This window comes from Lichenostomus cassidix, chromosome 1Aa, assembly GCF_008360975.1.
Source record: "Lichenostomus cassidix isolate B80296 chromosome 1Aa, HeHo_3.0, whole genome shotgun sequence".
NCBI lineage: Eukaryota > Metazoa > Chordata > Aves > Passeriformes > Meliphagidae > Lichenostomus > Lichenostomus cassidix.
Window position 1 is genome coordinate 29,838,680 of NC_139480.1, and position 19,750 is coordinate 29,858,429.

Consider the following 19,750-nt stretch of genomic DNA (forward strand, 5'->3'; position numbering starts at 1 on the left):
ATTGGCAAAGCTGACAGCAGTACACACACCCTGTTGCAAATAAATCTCTAAAGAAGAAAATGTTACATTCTGTCTTTAGGGCACAATTTAAGTTAGTTACTTCATTTTCTGCAGAGGAAAAATAAAAATCCTAAACACTCCTACTTCAGTGACAATATTTCAGCATTTTGAAAGTGATGGCTTGGAGACAGTAAGGCAATCTACTCAAGACCACAAAAACTTAAAGAAATTTCCAGGTCACTAATGCTCTGGCACTCTTAGAAATCAGTCCAATTATCCACTGCCTCTTTGGGAAATCATGGATTAATATTAACATTGTCTACCTACTGGGAACAATGTGGCCTGAAATCATGATGTGATGACAATTAAAAATAACCAGAAAGTACTTTTCTGTCCATGTATAAGGTCTTCGCATCTCTGGGATGAATGATCTGCGCCTGAATTATTGAGAAAACAGTTCTCTACGCAGCAGGAGATTACTAAGACAGTATGAAAATTTAACATATTTTCAAAATCCTGAGCCTCTACCAAGTTTCAGGTACTGCTTTTGTTTTTCACTTTTGACTTCTGTACATTATTTTCCCACCTTTAACTCAAAGGGTAGTATCCTTCTTCTGGCAAAAATTTCTCACTGCAACGTTTCTATTTTTGACAAATTGCAGCCTGTGCTCTCCACAAAAGAAGCTCATGGCTTGTGGGCAGTAAGAAAACAGCACTCATCTGAGGCCTGGTCTTCACTCTGCCTTTTGAATAGTTTTGATAAGAAAATGGGGCCCCCTCACACATGTCATCACTATGAATGCACCCTGCGTAATACAGCAGGTGACATATCCCCACAGGTAATGAAAGCTAGTGCAGTCCTTAATTCCTTGTAGTAGATGAGCATAAATTTTGCAAGTTATGCCTTACTGAGCAGAATCTGTAGGAGAGCTTCAGGAAATATCCCCAAAACTCTTGAGTTATTACCAGCGAACACGGTATCTTGTGTAGGCCTAATTGGATACTATTGTATATACTGCATAGGGAGATTTACTGGTATTTTTGAAGAATATGAAAATGACACAGTAATAAAAGGATAGCTTTATAACATTTATGCATCATAATGATGAGAATTTTAAAACTTCCTTCTATTACTTTTCTTTATTATGAAGCAATTATAAATCACCATGAATGTGCCAAGAACACAACACTTGGATTCTTCTGGCATGCTTTCCAACAATTTCTCCCTGCTGAATCTAGAATGAGCAGGGTCTGGCCGTGCTGGAGATCTGGCCATTCTTATCACCCCCAGGCACTTAATGAGGTGACAGGCACATGACTGATATGGGAATTCGTCACAAGCAGTCCAGCAAACAGCACTTTGCAACAGCACTTTTCCACATGGAGCACCAATGAGAATTAGTTTTCTTTAATACAAAATTATAATGCCAACAGCCACACTGCTGACCCTATAATAAAATTCTTGGTGAATAAGTGATGAGAATGTATCCTCTACGCTCTTATAAGTGTTTTCATTACTACATGAAGGGAAGAAGCCTGTTTTCACAACTGATGTGAAGCAGGTGCTGTTGAAAGCTCTTTGACTGCATTTGGTGTGAATTATTAGGTGGGACTGCTAAAAGACAAAACATTAGAGTGTTAAAGGAAAAAATTACTGTTTTTAGTAAATGCGGTGATTTTTGACACTCTACTGTGTTTTTTTTAATCTGTAATGGGAAGGAAATTTCATAAAAATTATATACCACAAATGTAGCAACAATAACAGCATGTCTAAATATATTTTTAAAATGTGAAGTGATATACAGGACAGAATACTCAACAAAACAGCACATATCTACAGAAAATATGGATCATAGGGACCCTTCACTGCAACATGATAATTTTGTTTAAATTATATGGGCTGATTATCCATGCTTGAAAATAAAAAGGGGAGGGCATACACATGCATTGAAAAATAGATGCACTATTTTTTATGGGCAAAAAGGGAAGGAAAAGAGATTAAACAACATTATTTCACCCCCAAATTAGAAATCAACTGATAGGGTTGCAACAACAAATGTCATTCACTGGCATTCATGAAAGTAGTTTAAAAAATGAGATTTGAAATTACTTCAGGCAATAGCTCAAGTATATTACCTTTTTCTTAGCAAAACAAGGTCAGAGAAGCAAGTATACCCTCTGCTCTTTTGCAAAACACCTCCTTCAACAGGATCCAGCCTTGACTGACATATCTGAATGGTGAAAAGCGTTGTTTCCCATCCACCAATGCTTTTACAGGCAGTGTGGGACTGCCTGGAAAAAGGCTCAAGATTTTGTTTGTTCTAAATACTCACGTAAAAAAACAAGTCTAGTGGCTCTCAATGACTCTGATGTCAGGTAAAAAGAGCAAAGAGGACAGCAGTCAGATGTAGCCTGGTCTGAGGCTGCTAGTTAATTACCTGAGGCGGGCGCCTGTGTTCGCCGGCTGAGAAAGATGGCGGAGCAGCCATGTTAGGGCTTCTCCCAATGGCCTTGGGAGGCTCTTTCCAGCGGCAGTGTGCCTGCAGCTGCAGGCCCTTTAGATCTCTCAACCCTAACCCTAGCCATAACCCTAACCCTAACCCTAGCCCTAGTTAATTACCTGAGGCGGGTGCCTGTGTTCGCCGGCTGAGAAAGATGGCGGAGCAGCCATGTTAGGGCCTTCTCGCAATGGCCTTGGGAGGCTCTTTCCAGCGGCAGTGTGCCTGCAGCTCCAGGCCCTTTAGATCTCTCAACCCTAACCCTAGGCGTAACCCTAACCCTAACCCTAGCCCTAAGCCTAGCCCTAGTTAATTACCTGAGCCGGGCGCCTGTGTTCGCCGGCTGAGAAAGATTAGCTCTGATAAGCAGTGCTTATCAGAGCTAATTTATTTTCTGGTCTATTATTGCCACCATCACCTCAGCTACCAGGGAAAGTCCTAGAAATCCTTTTGTTTTTGTAAAAGGACATTTTTTCTTATGCAGAGGGTAGCAGTTGCTGAAGCTCTCACATATCAGAGCCTCTCCCCACTCTGGAGAGGATGTGTAAAGTTTGGATTTGATGAGCATTTTGATTTTAGGACCATTAACCCTTGAGGAGAGAAATTGGCAGTGTACCATATTACGCAGCTCTCAAGCAAACGTGTTCACTCCTCCTCCACTGCTCTCCCGCTCCTGAAGTCCCTATCAGGGACATATCCTGTGGCAGCCTGTTCTGTTTCATGCATAGTTCAAAAGTGCAAATAAAAGCACTGAATTCAAAATGGGATCTGTGGTAAGGCCTAAATGGGGATTGCAATTGAGTTTGTTGATTAAGCTAATCTCATTGAAGAAAATATCTTCCCGATTGTCTAGGAAAGGTCTGCATAATGCAATTTGGCTCTAGCTTGCCTAGGAAATACTTACAGCTGACCCCTGGCTGTCATGAGAAACATTCATAGACACTGGACAACCTCTCTATATACCAGAGTTACTTTAAGCTCACAGAGTTGTTTCACATCACTGATGCTTTCTATATCAATTTAGTTAAGTTGATGCAAGAAGTTGCAGGAATAGTCTTTCTCCTTAAAAAACCCTAAAATATGCCATTTTGAATTATTCAAATGAGACAGAAAATATCAGTTAAATTAAAACAACCCACAGGTTTATTCCCAAATAATCTCATGTCTGATCAAAGAACACTTGAATCCACAACTAACTGTTCCTGACATCTCAGTGATGTCAAACTGATTGTATCATTCTTGACCCTCCTTGCCTTTCCTATGAAAAGTAGACTTCATTCGGAGAACTAAATGAGAAAATATTATTCTAGTTAATTACATTATTCTGCAAAGGAAAGGAAAACAGATTCATAAAAGGAATAGAATCCACCTAACAAAATCGGAACATAAACCAGTAATTCACAAGAAAAATACTTTCTCCATTGCATCTGTTCAGTTCTTCAATATTACTATTAGAAATTTATTTTAAGTCAGGAAGAGAGGTATGATCCTTTTATCTATGACCTCTTCAGCAAATTTGGGATAGCCTTTCTTCAGAAACTACTATTAATAATACTCTTATGCTTGATTTTTGTGTGGATTACTTTCATAACTTCATTACTGTCAGAACTCTGTTAAACTAGAGAACCTAGAAAATACACATGAAATCTGTATTTAGGTAGCTTTTTTTTAATATATATTTTTAACATGTACCCACTGAAGACAAGCTAAGATATTAGTCTTCTTTTAAAATAGCAAGTGAACTTTGGCTAAAATTATTTCTTGCCCTTATCCCCCTCAACGTCGTATTTCTCCTTTTATTCATATCTGAACCCTACGGGACAAATGGAAAAAGAGTAACAGAGGGAAAAAAAACCCTTAAATATGCACTTTCTCTATATGTTTAACAATTAAAGTAATGTTTACCAGAAGGAGCAAAAAGAAAGTAAAGCCTAAATTGCTAAATCTGTAAAACAAACGTATATCCTGTCTTCTCAAAAGCTACTACTTACCAGTGTCAGCTCTCATGAGTCAGACGCCACTTGGAAGTAGTTGTTTCAGTTAGTAAATTCAAATAATACCTTACAGCAACTTTGCAGTACATGCAGAAATCATCTTAAGCTAGTCCTTACTATGAAAACTCTGAAGGAAGAGGCTGGAAAAGGTCCCTGCACCTGCCCTGGCCAAATGGTGACAACTCAGCCTTGAAGATGAGAAGTGTGTGCTGGGTGGGATGGCCAGTAGCAGTAGTCAATGGGGGACTGTCACTGCTGCATTACTTTAGAGATGAGGTACTGTAGAGATAACATAATAGTATATTGCCCAAAAAGGCTGTTTTATTTTCACCCACTTCCGAGACGTGAGGGGTGCGTAGGACTAAGCTGTAGACAAGGTATAAAAGCACTCTGAAGGAGGTTGATTTACTCTAGAAGGAAGAAATCATCTTGTGCAATCCTAAATTAAAGTTTTTGGTTTAATCCCAGTTTTGCCCTAGGGTTTTAGTTGTTCAGAAAAATGAACCAGATAATCTGTTGGTTCTTTGACACTGTCAAGAACTAGCAGTCCTCAGAATTCTGACTTTTTGAAGCAGTGATGCTAAGGAGATAGACACATTGCTAACCTAGAGCACCACTTGCCTAGCAAGCAGCAGGTAAACTACTGGGCTAAAATGACATAGTACTGGCTGACAGAGCCAACTGCAGATTAAAGGCTGGTGTCGGGAAAGCACTTTAGTTCACCCTCAGCTTCAAGCATGGATGGCAGCTGCTCAGTGTATTTGAGAGGCAGTCAGACATTGTATGTGTTCATTGTTAGTGAGGTGGACTGAATCAGACACTGAATCTTATCAAGGGCAGAAGAGATGACCAGCAAGCAGCCTTACCTCTCTCCTGCTACTACAAGTGGAGCACACAGGGACAATGTGATTGTGCAGCTGTTGTTCCACTCAGGACTGACCTGAGAGGTTCCATGCTGACTTTACATGACTTCCTTCCAACGCACTCCATGAAAGCTGATGCTTGCAGGCATGTGTGGTACTGGAAACAGACAGAGGCAAGGACAATTTCCCAGAGCTACCTGCACACATTACTCTTATTTTTTGATCCATGAGACAGCTGGAACCAATGCAATAGGCCCTTGACTAAGAGAAAAGCTGCTTACCACCATTAAAGTGGTGGAGGATGTATATTCAGAGGAGCCCCCAAAAAGACACAGTGTTAAACTAAAGTTTAGAGCTCTGCCTACAACCTTGGATGGCTTGGTCTCAGGCAATGGAAAGAAGACAAGGGAGAGCAAAAGCACCTGGGGTTATCAGAGCCTCATGGGGAATATCTCACTCCAGGTGTCTTGCAGAGGCAGTGAGTGACCCCATGCCCAGAGACAGACTTCTTGCTACTAGCTTGGTACCTCTGCCTTATTGCAAACCCAGTTAAAGAGCGTGTCTGGATTGCTGCCAGAGCATCCAACACCTCCCAGAACTGCGCTCTCTCTGCATTAAAAATACTCAGTTTTTGTGGTTGCTGGAAACATCAACAAGAAATCCAGGACACAGCCTAATGGGTAAGACATGGTTGTAGGACAGGCCTGTCAACAAAAGTTTTCTAGGAGAGTAGATCACAGCAGAGCTGCATCTGGGCAGCCCCTCCTGCCCATGTGACAGCCAGGGTGCTGCAAGGCCATGGAGCTGGATGGCAGCACCAGATCCCTGCTCACAGCCCTGGCAGAGGTCACGTTGCAGTGGGAGGAAAGGAACTAATGACCTGCATTGGCTTTCCACAGCCTTCTAAGGAGAGAGACTGGGGCTGTAGATTATGATGTCGGTGCTATATGAAAAATATTCATTAATGATTAAAAATCTTCATTAAACTTGCACCTATTGAACTCACTGCTATGACAATGTAAAGAAGCAGCAAAAAAGCCATCTCTTTCAAAAGCTTTGATTTTACCACCTTGTTTATACTCATAGTTTCAACTGTGAGCACTTTGAAGGAGTCAGTAAAATACAGACAGTTAATAGTCACAGTGAGTATCTGCTGTTTAGATCAATGCTCAGCTTCTCTAGACATCTGTCAGGATTACTCTGATCCCACAAATCCCCATGCTTTTGCTGCAGGGCAGCAGCCCTGTGGAGGAAAGGCTGAAGGATCTCTACCTTTTTTTTATTTAGGACTACCATCCAGATTTAACATGCTCAGTGAGTTCAATATGTGCTACTCCCACTGCCCTGGGCTGGGAACAGCAGTGGAGTGCACCTGCTCAGCTGTAGCTGCTAAGGAGAAGTGTATCTGCCTCCCAGACATGCTGAAAAATGCCTGTTTTCTTTTTCTGCCCAATTTGGAACTGACCATCAGCGCTCTTGTGTAAACACTGAAATCTGGGTCAATCAACCTCATGTATGACAACAAGAGTATAACATCTGCCCAGAGCTGTAACTGATCTGTACAACAGAGCATTTGTCTTTCTGTTTCCCACTCTGCCTCACCACCATTTCAACTCCTTGGCCCTGTGTCACTGATCATCTCCTTGCACAACACGGAGGACATCCACCCACTCACCAACCATACCTGAGAAATAGCAGCACACCATGCAGCTTAGTTAAATCATTAAAAAAAACTGCTTTGAGAAGGCGACAGTGTCAAATCTGCCACACTGACAGATGACCAAACCTGATTTTAGCAAAGAAAATCACTGTATTACCATCACACCTTATATGTAAAAAATGTAGATTTTGGATTACTGCATATACACAGACAAAAGAAGGAAAGAGCTTTATGACAGGACAGTAACCTGCTTGACAGCAGAAGCTATTTTTAAATTTGCACAGATAAATCTACAAACAAAAGACACAAACTTCAGGTCATCTTCCTCTCCTCAATATTTATTATCCTCTACCTAAATGGGAAAAATAATTCCCATTTTCCATTTCCCTGAATATCTGAATTAAAATCTCCAGCAGTTTTACATTTCCACATACTTTGTACACACTAAAGAGACACTGTTTCCTGAGCTAATCTGTTTGTCAGATAGCTTGTCTTCAAACAATTAGCTACATCAGGATTTCTGCGTAGCAAATCAATTGCTCATCGCTTTGGCTCAGCCAGATATAAGCTTTAGAATGTTGACACGCCTCTCAAAATAAATCACAAAAAATGGCAAGTGGCTGTTACAGTAAGCTTCTTGAAAATAAATTAGAGTTGCCATACCATGTAGCCCTTTGATTCGGAGTTAGTTTATCCTTTACCTTCTCAGTATATTCCCCCAAAATAGAACGACAGACATGCTCCATTTACTTGTCTTTGGTAAGCTGTAATTACTTGAAAAACTCCTTTGAAGTTGCTACTTATCAATGTGAGGAAGATCGAAAAAGCCCAGCCCCAAGGTAAGCAAGTTACAAAAGAAAAAAAAAAAAAAAAAGGCAAATATAACAGGGAAAGCTAATAGAACAGTGTGCTCGTTACAATAATATACTTCACGCAACCAATATTGCAGAACTCGTCCAGGTCAATTTTACCAGACTCATAAACTTTGACTGCGGTACATTTGGGCAAGGAAGAAAGCAGTATGTACAACACAAGGGCCAAATCTAGGTAAAATTTGTGTTTTTAAAATCCGTGAATTTAGAGCGTGTGAAGTCTTGTATACTTTTCATGAGTTTGTCCAAATACTGCATTTCCTCTTTTAAGAGAAAACTTAAGGAAGCAAATGTAATAAGGCTGCAGGATCCATGTGCCACTGAAAAAAATAATTAAAATATTTCCATGATTTCATGGTTATCTATGAAGAGAAGCCACTCACTCCTAAGATGAAGCAGGAGCCCTGACCACGGTGGCAGATTTGTTCACCACATGTGAAGCCAAGCATACACTGAGCAGTGGAGGTAAAGACAACTGGTTATAATCAATCCAGTCATCACAGCTTAATTAGTTACTGCTGATTTGTCTAAGTCCTCACGCCCGACAACTTTCATTTTTTGATTAAGGCAACTGCAAAGGTAGCATGTTAACTCTTACCGGTTTTCATTGCATGAAGTATTTGTAAAGAAATACAAGCACGTTTCACAAGTAGTCTCATGACTAAGTTTTGAATAAAATTATTACAAGGCCCCTCATTTAATGTTTTCAAGTGATTATTTGCAAATATATTGTCAATTGAAGGCCACACACATTTACCCAGCGCTGCTAGGTATTTTGGTGACAAATTTAATCCTTTTGTGCCAAGCAGTCCAAAAAAACTCATGATGTTTTTCCCCTAGTGATTTTGTGTAAAGGTTTTATGAGCCCGTGAAAGGAACTGCAGGAAGTCTGGTCATTTTTGTCCTCAGCCATGCGAGTTTGCTTCCGTGCTCACTTCAGAAGAGCTGAGTTATCAGCATCACTGGGTGTTGCACAGGGGTCAGCCTCTGCCTCTGCAGAGTCAGCTGTATGCACTTTTGAAAATGTCTCTGAACATGCATGAGCAATTGCTGTGTATGGACCAGAGAGCAAAACCAAGGCTAAGCTTGCACTGAAGACATTCACAATAATGACAAGCTGTTTGCTTTTCCCAAACGAGATATCACTGTTGCATGGCCTGCACAGAGAGGAGACGCAGCTCAAGGACTGACAAAGCATACTCTTTTTTAAAACATTTTATCTCTTTTTATTTGTTTGTCCTGATGGTTGCTACAGGCAAAGGAGGTATTCAGAAATGTAACTGCACGATACAAACACAGGCAGCAAACTAAGCTGGCGGCATGAAAGGTGTATCTGAGAACACAGAGTTGACAGAGTCAGAGTCGGATTTTGTTCGAGTAGTTTTTAAGATACTCTCAGTAATGACACCGTCATTAGGAAACAGTTTTACTTTCCCATTCTGACTCTGTTTTGGTTCGTGCACGGGTTCCAGGAAAACCACCCGTTTACCAGTGCTAGCCTTCTTCTCGTCGGCTGGCAGCTCCTGTGGCAGTGTGGAATTCAGTATGGATGAGTGGGCACTGCTTTGGTTCAGCTTCCTCTTTTTCTTTTTTGCCTTACATTGACAGGGGCAGGGGGTCAGATAGAGATACAGCAGTACTAAAATAATACTGGCCACACAGGCAGCAAGGGTGGTAAAAGCTGTATTAAATGCTTCATGAGCGTGGGACCTGTTCACTGTGAAATTGCTAACATTTATCCTGACCTCTATGGTTTCATTTAATAGTCTTTTCTTATTTATTGCAATGCAGGAATACAGCCCTGAGTTCTCTAGCTGGGCATCTGTTATCTCCAGGCTGCCATTCGGAAACACCTTGAAGTTATCGGTCTCCCTGTCTGGCTCCAGCAATCTATTGTCTGGGCTAACCCAAACAAACTGCGAGTCCGCATCGCTGATTCTGCTGTCACAGTGTACAACCAGCCTGTCACCAACCTGGGCATCATGAATAAACCCAAAGGCTTGGAAAGAGCTGTTGACGGTACTTTCAGAGCAATTCAGAACGTTGTCGTGCAGTAGAGGCAGTTTATTGTGACCTCTGGGGTCTGACTGCAACAAACAGCTGTACTCATTTTTGAAGTCCACCACTGAGCTGAAGTGCCTTTGATACCAGAAGATTAGCATGGAGTACAGGACACAGTCACAATAGAATGGGTTGCCATGAAGATAAATACCGCTAAGTTGTTTGGCTGGCACTGAACTCAGGCGCTGAATAGGCATCGACTGGATGTGATTAAAAGAAATGTCCAGCAACACAAGGTCTGCCAGTTTATGTTTTCCGACGTATAAGTCCAGTGGGAAATGTGAGACAAAGTTGTAGCTTAGGTACAGTTTCTGTAATTTGTACAATCCTCCAAAGGCCAAAGACTCAATCTGTGTTATTTGATTGCTGTACAGCAGGAGAACCTCTAGTGCCTTTAGCTCCTGAAACACAGGGCTGCCCAGGGTTTTCAGGTTGTTGGATGACAAGTCCAGATACTTCAGATTTGGAGTTGTGGAAAAGCTTCCAGTGCTAATGCTGCTAATGCTATTATGATTGACTATTAAAGTGTTCAGTTTCTCAGACAGCACTGGGACCCATTCAGGCTCCAAAATCCCAATTCTGTTATAGCTCAGATCCAGTCTTTTCATACATTTATAAAGATTTCCTGGCACTCGAGTGAGGTTCTTATTTGTGCAGCTTACGATATCACTGGCACAGATGCAGGCTGCTGGACACATCCCCAGGGCACTGCCACAAACACTCACGGTGAACACCAAGAGGCATGCGAGTCCTTTGAAGCTCACTTTAAAAACTCCAAGTCGAGTAGGAAGTGTCCACCAGTTTAAAGACATTGTCACTGTCTTTCAGCTGTCTCCCAGTGCTCCTTGCCACAGATTACATGTGCAGTTTGCTTTGCACTAGTTGCTGTCAAAAGAGGGATATAGAGGTACAGCATGTTAACATTTACCATTCATATTCTGCCTGATTTCTTATGCCTTTTGAAAAATACAGGGAGTTAATCCTTAGGGTTTCATACAGTTAACTGTAAAATCTAGTTCTAAGGTGATGTAAGCTTAACATTGGTTTTATGTAAACATGAAATTCCGCATTCATGTGTAAATATATATACTGTAGGTACAGTATTTTTTATCTTCAAAAAGAATGCAACTATTCTTCAGTCTTGGACCAAGTAATACAATTTCTGACAGTTCACTAAAATAACCTGGAAATGTTCCTCTGTGAAACATGACTTGGCAATGGCATCCCCTACCTGTTTCCAAACCAACACAGATAGAATTCCCAGTACAGGAAAAAAAAGCCTCATCCTAAAATGTTTTTTTCTTGTCTAGTGGCAAACAGTTACAACATGCTTTTCTTTACAATCAGAAAATATCACACATTTTCAAGTAAAGAATTTTCTCAGACTTTCTAGCTTTAAATGTCATATGAATTTCTTTTCTTTCTCTTAAATTCAGTAACTTATGGTTCAGATAGAAACAGCCAATTTTGAGAGTTATTAAAGTTGTTCAATAACAGCATTTTGTAATCAGCTTTTCTACCTTTGCCAATACAAGTAATGAGGAAGAAATCTATGCCTAGTGCCTACCTCAGGCACCAGTTTTGGGAATGAGTCAGCTGTTTCTCAAAATTTAGTAAAGAAAAAAATATTTTGCTCATATGTAGATAGAAAAACCCCAACCATACTGTTTTCTGAGAATATTTTAGAGTCAGTACGGTTTGAAGCAGGGATGTAAGACTTGGCACAATAGTGATTCTGTGCTAAGGGATATGCTTTTTGCCACCTTCTGAGAAAACGCTTCACATGTAGCAGAGGAATGAACATTTCTGTTCGTTCTTGCTCTCCCTGGTACCTGTTCAGAGTTCGTCGGTAAATACACAGGTGAGTTCATCTGCACTGATTATCATCACCCCTTCAGAGTTCAGATGTGGTATTCAGCTCCCACATTATTATCTTCAAACTCATTTCTCTAATCTTACCCCTTTGTTAGAGCAGTATCTGAGCAGGGCAAACCCTGCAATGTCTGCTCTGTGCTGCTGTTAGTGGCTATGGCCAGCAGCCTGTAAATAGTGGGATGAGGAGAAAGAAGCAACCTCAAATGGAAAGGAGGAGAATAAAAGAAGGAATTGTATTCTCTGATGATGCAAGAAGGATGAAGATTAAAACCAAGACCTAAATGGTCAAGACCTAAAGTGCAGCAGGGTAGAGGAACAATGAAAGAAGGGGACAGAGGGAAGAGGATAAGAGATGCATAGGGAAGAAGTGCAGAACCAGGCGAGGTGGATGCTTATGGAGCATCATCACTGTTACTAATGAAGCAACTGGGGAGGAGGTTAGTCTGCGGATCCAGGAGTCAGTTAAGGCATATGGGACTGGAAAATCAGATGAGGAGGGCGTAAAGGGAAAAAAGAGGACTAAGCAGAAGACAAATGAGTTTCAGGAGGTAATCCTCAGAACACACCTCTCCAGACAATTTACACCTGCTACTTAAGAACTTAAGATTACCGATGCAATTAATTAATATACGCAAAATGCAAAAATTTTCACTCCTCTCAGTTCCTCATCTGTAACCCTCTGCCAGTCTGGCAGACTCCTGTCTTCTGCAAACAAATCTACTCATGTGCTATGAAACTAAAGAGCTGAACCCTCTAATGACCCATTAAAAGAAGAAATATGAAGGCAGCATGGGAGAATGGGACAATTCACCTTTCACAAGAACTTATATATAAATTGGCTTTAGATATTTGCATTACAAAAAAAAAAAAAACATTAAGAGAATTGCAAGACTGCCAAGTCAAATGCTCAAAAATTGAAATGTCAGGATTATGTTTTTCTTGCCATTTTAGATTTTATATACAGTCCTTGGTTACATGGTTGCTAAATTTTCCACCCCAAAACCTGTCCTGACACTGTATACAGGTTCTGAGGAAGAGCAGGGAAAAGAAAGGGTGATTATATCAAGAGCTCAGTAAATCCCTATACCTGAGAACTGGAGCATATCCTAGCCTTTGCCACAAAATTCCTGTGAGATCAGGCAAACTATTAGAAAATAATGAACGTATTAGAGCCACCAGTTTGGCACTTAGAGAATAAGGAACCTCTGCATGCTGAATTTGGGAAGGACTGATTTGAAGAAGTCATGAGATGAGAGACAAAATGCTGTGACTGTGTCTAGCACTTCTGTCTGCACAGGCTTCTCCTGCCTCCTCTCTATGCAAGAGATATAGTAACATGATCTTAGCTATAGAAATATCATAAAAATAAATTGATTGGTTTGAATTAAAGCTTAATATTAGGATTCTTAAATTCTTCCAAGCTTTTAGAGTCTCCTGAAGCCTCTAACTGCATGGGGTTTACAATGCGAAGTTAGGAATCTAGAGGAATATTTTTTTAACAAGTCCTAAGCTCCTTACTTAGCTGTTTTTGCTAGTCAGCCAGTCTATAGCAACAATTAATAGATAAAAATTCTTCTAGAGGGTGAGACCTACGAAATATTAGAGAAACTACCATCAGGAAATAGTTCTGTACCACAGTGAGAATTTGTAGGGCAGACAGACACAAGACACAATGAAAACACACTGGCAAATGAAAAAAGTTTTAGTAATTGCTCATTTAGTTAGTCTATTGTATGAAGCAAGGCATCTGAAAACTGCATACAGTAAAACCTGCATACAGTAAAACCTCCTTGAAGACTGGATTATAAAGCATCAACGAAATAGAAGATTTTGGCTGCAAAGGTTGCCTTTCCCACTAACATCTGAATGCCGGATTCTGCAAGCTATGCAGCCTAGTTTTTAATATAACTGCACTTGCAACAAGATGAATGGCACTTTAAAAAATCAGCTTCCATGCTGAATATAAGTGTGATCCTAGAGATACTCCAAATGAGACATACTAGATCAATGCTCAGGTTTGGAAAGGTTACCAAGTTTAATACACTAGATGACCTTGCATGTTTGCTTCTGTCCATGTCTACAATTATCTCATCAAAACTCCAAGCTAGTCTGCAACCAAATCCCATGAGCAGATTCAAATCAGTGGCTGGTGTACACCAGCATAATACCTTTGAGTTTTAAGGAATTAAAACAGTTTGCAAGGGCTGAAAACTTGATTGTCCATTTTCAAAGCTCACTGGAGTTGCAAAATGAAAATAGTTTCAGGTAACTTGCCTTGTCTGGCAGGTCAAATCCAAATTATAGACATCCTAAAGAGATCACAGGACACACAAGAGAATTTAGAGAGTACTCTGATGAGCAGAAGCCTTCCTTTCCATGCCCAATTCACAGTGCAGTGCCTACATTCCCAACAGGTTCTTTGATCTTTTGGAGAGTAGGATTGTTGAGCTTCAACCTGCTCTTCAACCTGTGTTCCCCATATCTTCTGCACAGATTACTCAGGATGGTCTGCAAAGCCAAGCATGTTCAACATAAATATTTATAGGGTATGTGATCATTTGAACTGACTCAAAATGCCTGCATAAACATTTCTGGGTAGTAATATGTTAAGTGGCAAGGAAAAACAAAGCTCACAGTTAGCCTGACATTAAAAAACCTGGCATTTTGTTTCATCCCAGTTACACTACTTCAGATCTTAGCGAAGTCTTATTTTACAAATTTCAATATTGCACATTTTCTCAAGAGAGATATTGCTATTGAATACTATCAGCTAACATGGGCCAACAGACTTTGGCCAAGTACTTAACTATTATTTCTGAATGAGCTGGGTAAATATCTTTTCTGATTTATAGTAAAGTGAAGGGCATGGTTGGGAGCTTTGTTCTTGAATTCTGTTCAAAGAAATAATTTCTTCGTGATGTTAAAGTGCAGTATTTTAAGTTCACTGCCAAAAACACAGTACTTACTCCCTGAAATGAATCATCTGAATAGTAATGGTGTACATGCTTCTTAACTGCTCAAGAAGAAATGCAGGACATAGGAAAAATCCTCTGTGGTCAGAAACAGCAGAACTGACTACAACTGATCAAATTCTAGAGAAGATAAGGATTTGGTTCTTGGATTTGAACTTTTTAATGTTTTTCGTTTATTTCTGGGGGGTTGTTTGTTTGTTGTTTTGTTTTTAAAGTAACGAGCAACTAGACCTGCTTATGGAGAAGAGGAATGCCAGGCAACATAGTCTCACCATCAGTTATCACTTGAAGATCAACTCAACTAATGTCCTAAACACTCCTTTGTTTGGGGTCTCTCTCTCACTAACGCGACGTTAATAATCCAGTTTTCTCATCCTCTGCAAGTACCTTCAGGCTTATTGCCGTTTCTCCCACAGAACTTGTACACCGAACTATCTCTCCCAGGTCATTTGAGACTTTGCTAAAAAATCCTTATGTGGCACATCTCTTAATTTAAGCAGTGAATTGGACAGGAGATCATGATTCACCTGATTGCTTTTGCAAACATTACCATTAGTCTTTTCACTGTTAAAAAAATTGGACTGGTAGATGTTATTCCTAGTTTGAAGAATTTTCCTGTACATTGATGATGCAAATAATCCCACATCTGGCTGGTACTTTCTGCACAGTGAAAATGCAAATATTTGCACACAACACTGGTGCCTGCTGTGTACTACTGCTGCAATAGTGTTGAGCCCCTAGAGAGATCAAGCACTTGAAAATATTAAAGACCTCGGTTCACCCTCCAGAAGGTTCAAACCATTTCTACATTCCCTACCTTCCTCCCTTGCGCCCCATCTCCTGTGGCTGTCTTGAGTCTCACCCCAGTCTCACCAGCCCACAACATACTCATAAATCTTTGCACCTCTCACTGACTTCCAATATCACATAGGTGCTCTCCCCCTATAACTGTCTACATATTGGATAGGGCTGTACTAGTTACATGTAACAATACATGAAATGAAAATGTGATGGCTCAGGTGCTACTGTTTTCTCACAGACCTATTTTTTTATGGCATGACATTTGACAAAGGTTCCTCATGAACTTGGAAGAAAAAGTGATTTTTAGAATGGGATTTTATTAATTCATAACAACAATATTATACAAGTATATTTATTCATGCTTTTAATCCCAACTTTATGAATCCTGCTTGAGTGCATGATATAGACATTAATTACAAAGAGTCTAGTGGCATCCTACACAATTACTCTTTTAAAAAGTTACTTTTATAGGGAAGGTCTGCATAAACTTGCATTCCCTGTGTGTGTGATACTGTCAGAGGAAATATTCATACAGCAGCCACCTCACCTCAGCCTCCAGGCTCTGCTCTGCCTTTCTCACTCCTGAGTGGAAAAGGCACTCTCTGCATCAAATCTTCCTGACAGCGGTGCTCAGCATCTCTGACTGAACACATACAGATTACCCAAACATCGTAATCCATGAGATTTAGTGACATGATGGATTGAACAGCAAAGACTGTTGGTGAGCTACATCTGGGAGATGTCTTGATACACTGGACCAAATCCCTGAATTGGGCTAAACTGTGCTTGGTGCAGGACCTAACTGTGATGAAAAAATGGCTTTACATCATATTTGCAGCAAGCTGATCCTGTGCTCAGCATGGCAAATGGAGTGTTCTCTTTGGCCAGCATCTGGTCATACCTCAATCATGCTGAATTAGAGATTAATTTGTCCTAGTAACCTTAGCCAGATAAAACTATCATCTCCCACTAATCCCTGACTAAAGATTGAATTTCCTTGAAGAGAGGTTTTTTTTGTTTTTTTTTAACCATGGTAACTCACATGTCTTAAAGAAAACAGACACAGAAGAGCAACGGGGTGACGTACAACAGAGCCTCAGTTGGACTAATCAACAGTGTCTTTACAGCAGTACTATCTACGTGAAGTCAACATCTCTGCAGCTCTTATCCCTCTGAGAGAGTACAAGGGATATATGCATCAGTGAAACAACAAATTCATCCTTTTTGCCATGTTACTTTATAAATCAAACTGCAACCAAGCTTGAACCTTGCAAATTACTTCAGTTGCTAAGGAGATCAGCAAATAATTAAGAAAAAATGCAATGCTAAGTGGCAGTGCCTATTACAGTATCAGTAACCAGTCTCCAAGCAGTGTCAGATCTTACGAAAGTTTAGTTGCCCAGCGAAGAATCCTCACCGCCTCCAAAAATTTATCTGAGAGCTAAACTTCACAGAAACCCCCTTGCCTACGATTTGGGAGGTTCCTGCCAGTCTCACGGCGGGGACTGTCCGCTGCAGCCCAGATTCCTACCGGGAGTCGGCGGAGGGCAAAGTTTCGGCGAGCCCAGCGACCGAGCAGGCTAAACAGGTTTCGGAGAGGGTACCCACAGGCTTTCCGAGGGGTCTCTGACCGACTTCCCCGGGCAGGCTCGGCCACTGCCGGCGTTCCGCGGCGGAGGCAGAGTCCGGGTTTCCCCCGCCCGCTGCCGGGCTGCGCTCGCCTCCGCCGCCCCCTCTCAGCCCCGACTCCTGCCCCTCCGGACCCTGCTCCCGTCACACTGCGGCTACCGGGGGTATGTCTGCTCCGCCACCCCGCCGGGCAGCGTTACCTGCAGCTTCCGATGGCCGCTTCATGTCCGGGGAGCGCGATGCCGGCCCCGCCGCCGCCTCCAGCCCCTGCCCCGCATGCTGCGCTCCGCTCCGCTCCGCTCCGCTCGGCTCGGGGGAAGTCGCGGGACGCGGGGAGAGCGGCAGCAGCTCGTCTGCGCTCCCCGGCGGACGCAGGCAGTGCTGGCCCGCTGCCCCCGGGAACGGAGCTGCTGCCCGCAGCTCGGTACCGCCGGCGGGGGAGCAGGGAAGGCAGGAGACTCCCGGCGATGTGTTTTTTTTAATCCCCTCCTGCCTCCGCCCTCCCCCCCGATGTCCCCCGCCGCGCAGCACCCGACCCGACCCTACCCTCCTCCGCCTCCCTCGACGCGCTGCCGAGGGTTCCGCGGCAGCGGGACGGAGCGGTCGGTGCCCCGGGGGAGGAGCGCACCGGCTGCCCCCGCTCCGCCCCTCGCCTCCCGGGGGCTGCCCGCCGCTCCGCCCGCTCCGCTCCGCTCCGGCCCCGCTCCTCACCCGCCGCAGCCCCCGCCGGCAGCGGGGAGGCTCCGCCGCCCGGGTGGGCTCTGCCCTTGCGCTGCGCGCTGCCCCCAGCCCGGCCTGCAGCTCCTCACAGCCCGGGCGGGGGGCAGAGCCCGGCTCCGCAGCCGCCTCCGGGGAAGCCCCTTCTTCCGGAGGGCGCAGCCGACCACACGGTCCTCGTTAAAAATGCATCAAAACTCTCCGTGAGCGAATATGGAACCGCGGGGTGCTCGTGAGGGGCGGATAAATTTAAAAGGCGTTGTGTTAGCTTTAGAAAACCTTCCTCCGGTTAATTAAATGGTCAGACCTCAGGGAAGCTCCGTAGTAAACTAGGCTTTGATCAGAGCGGAGGAGTCTGTCAAATGATACAAGGGGTTATCGAAAATTAATTGACGTGTACAGGGATTCTCTTGACCATGGAATCTGTGGGAGAACTGCTGCAAATCAAATGGGGAAATGTGACCAGATGAGGGAGAGGCAAAGCTGCAGCTGAAAGCCAGAGAACGCATTTCCTTCTGTTTCACACTGATTTTAACCTCCCCCGGCCAAGTTTCTCACGACCTTTCCATCATAATTTAGAGTACCCTACATTTAGAGACTGAACATGGGCTACTTTAGCAAATATCAGAGATGGTGGATTTATTGTCATGCAGACATACAGTTCATAGAACAGTTCTCAGCAAATGGGCTTGCATATTAAAGCTGTTGCAAATCACACTTTTCTTTTAAGGGCACATAGCAAAGTGATTTTTAATACGAGGGTTTGTGGCTACATATAAAGCTAAAGGGTTCCATCTTGTCCTAGAATTCACCCTAGAGGCAAACTGAAATTCTTCAGTATGATACAAGGTATGTGTTAAAGGCCTGATATAGTGAAGCCTGGTGAGATATAGGTAATACTGATATTGATTTTAAAGACTTTTTGAACACTGCCTTGTGCTGAATTTCTATATTTCTGTGCAGTCAGGCTATAAAGCACTGAAACAATTTTAATCTCAAGGTTATAGATTCAACACTAATTTGTTTCAGACTCTCCATTGGAATATTCATTTGTTTAAATAAGCTTGTTGTCTTCATTTAGACTAAAGCATTAAACTTTCCTGGTGGCCTCTATATTGCAAAATACAGGGTGAAATTTAAGTTGATCACATTACCAATACAGCCTGAGGAAGAGGGTAATCACTTTTGTAGTCTTCCTTCCGCTGCTTTCAAAACTGAATATGTTGAGCCTGAATTCTTCTTAAAGACTTACTTATGGAATGAAAATTCCCTCTGTGGTAGCATATGGAGTAGCTGTCCATTGGTGAGTTTTGTGCACACTTTGAAGTAAACTGGTTTTAAAATACTAAGAATTTTAATTGCAGCGTGTTCAGACCTCAGTAAGTGTGGAGAACTGGTAGGTGCAAAGTGACAGTACTGCATGTAGCTAAGTTATTTAGATTCCAGGCATGAGAGCTGGACATAGTGATAATTGCTCTGGGGAAGGCAGGATCCAGGTCAAAGTGAATTCCAATACTTAAGGCAATAAGAATTTTGATCTCCAGTTTTATTTTTCTTGTTAATGCTGACTGGGATTTGCCTTTTAAATTGGAGATCTCAGAGCCCAGATGCTCAAAAAATTGATGGGAGTTGTGATCATCCTTTCATGAGCTTCTCAGCTTACAGAGAGAGGCCATTTGCCAATAAGCAGACTTTGCAGAGAAGTCATGATCAAGGGATGTATTCAATGGTCTGAAAGGAGTTCAGAACCACAGGATTATTGTATGTCTGGAAACAGCTGGTTGTAAGCCCAGCAATTCTTCATTCCC

General features: G+C 42.2%; 1 protein-coding gene across 4 annotated transcripts; it reads right to left on the reverse strand.

Moving 5' to 3' along the window:
- Positions 1–9,089: 9,089 nt before the first annotated feature.
- AMIGO2 (adhesion molecule with Ig like domain 2) lies at positions 9,090–18,121 on the reverse strand. Of its 4 annotated transcripts, none has more exons than XM_085043928.1 (2): positions 17,937–18,121; positions 9,090–10,833 (listed from the first exon to the last, which is right to left on the reverse strand). In XM_085043928.1, the coding sequence occupies exon 2, from the start codon at positions 10,758–10,760 to the stop codon at positions 9,195–9,197; it is 1,566 nt and encodes a 521-aa protein (XP_084900054.1). In that variant the 5' UTR covers positions 10,761–10,833; positions 17,937–18,121; the 3' UTR covers positions 9,090–9,194. The 4 variants fall into 4 exon arrangements, with proteins under 4 accessions (XP_084900054.1, XP_084900045.1, XP_084900028.1 ...); XM_085043919.1 differs by lacking the exon at positions 17,937–18,121 and adding an exon at positions 17,772–17,896; XM_085043902.1 differs by lacking the exon at positions 17,937–18,121 and adding an exon at positions 17,426–17,728.
- Positions 18,122–19,750: the final 1,629 nt, after the last annotated feature.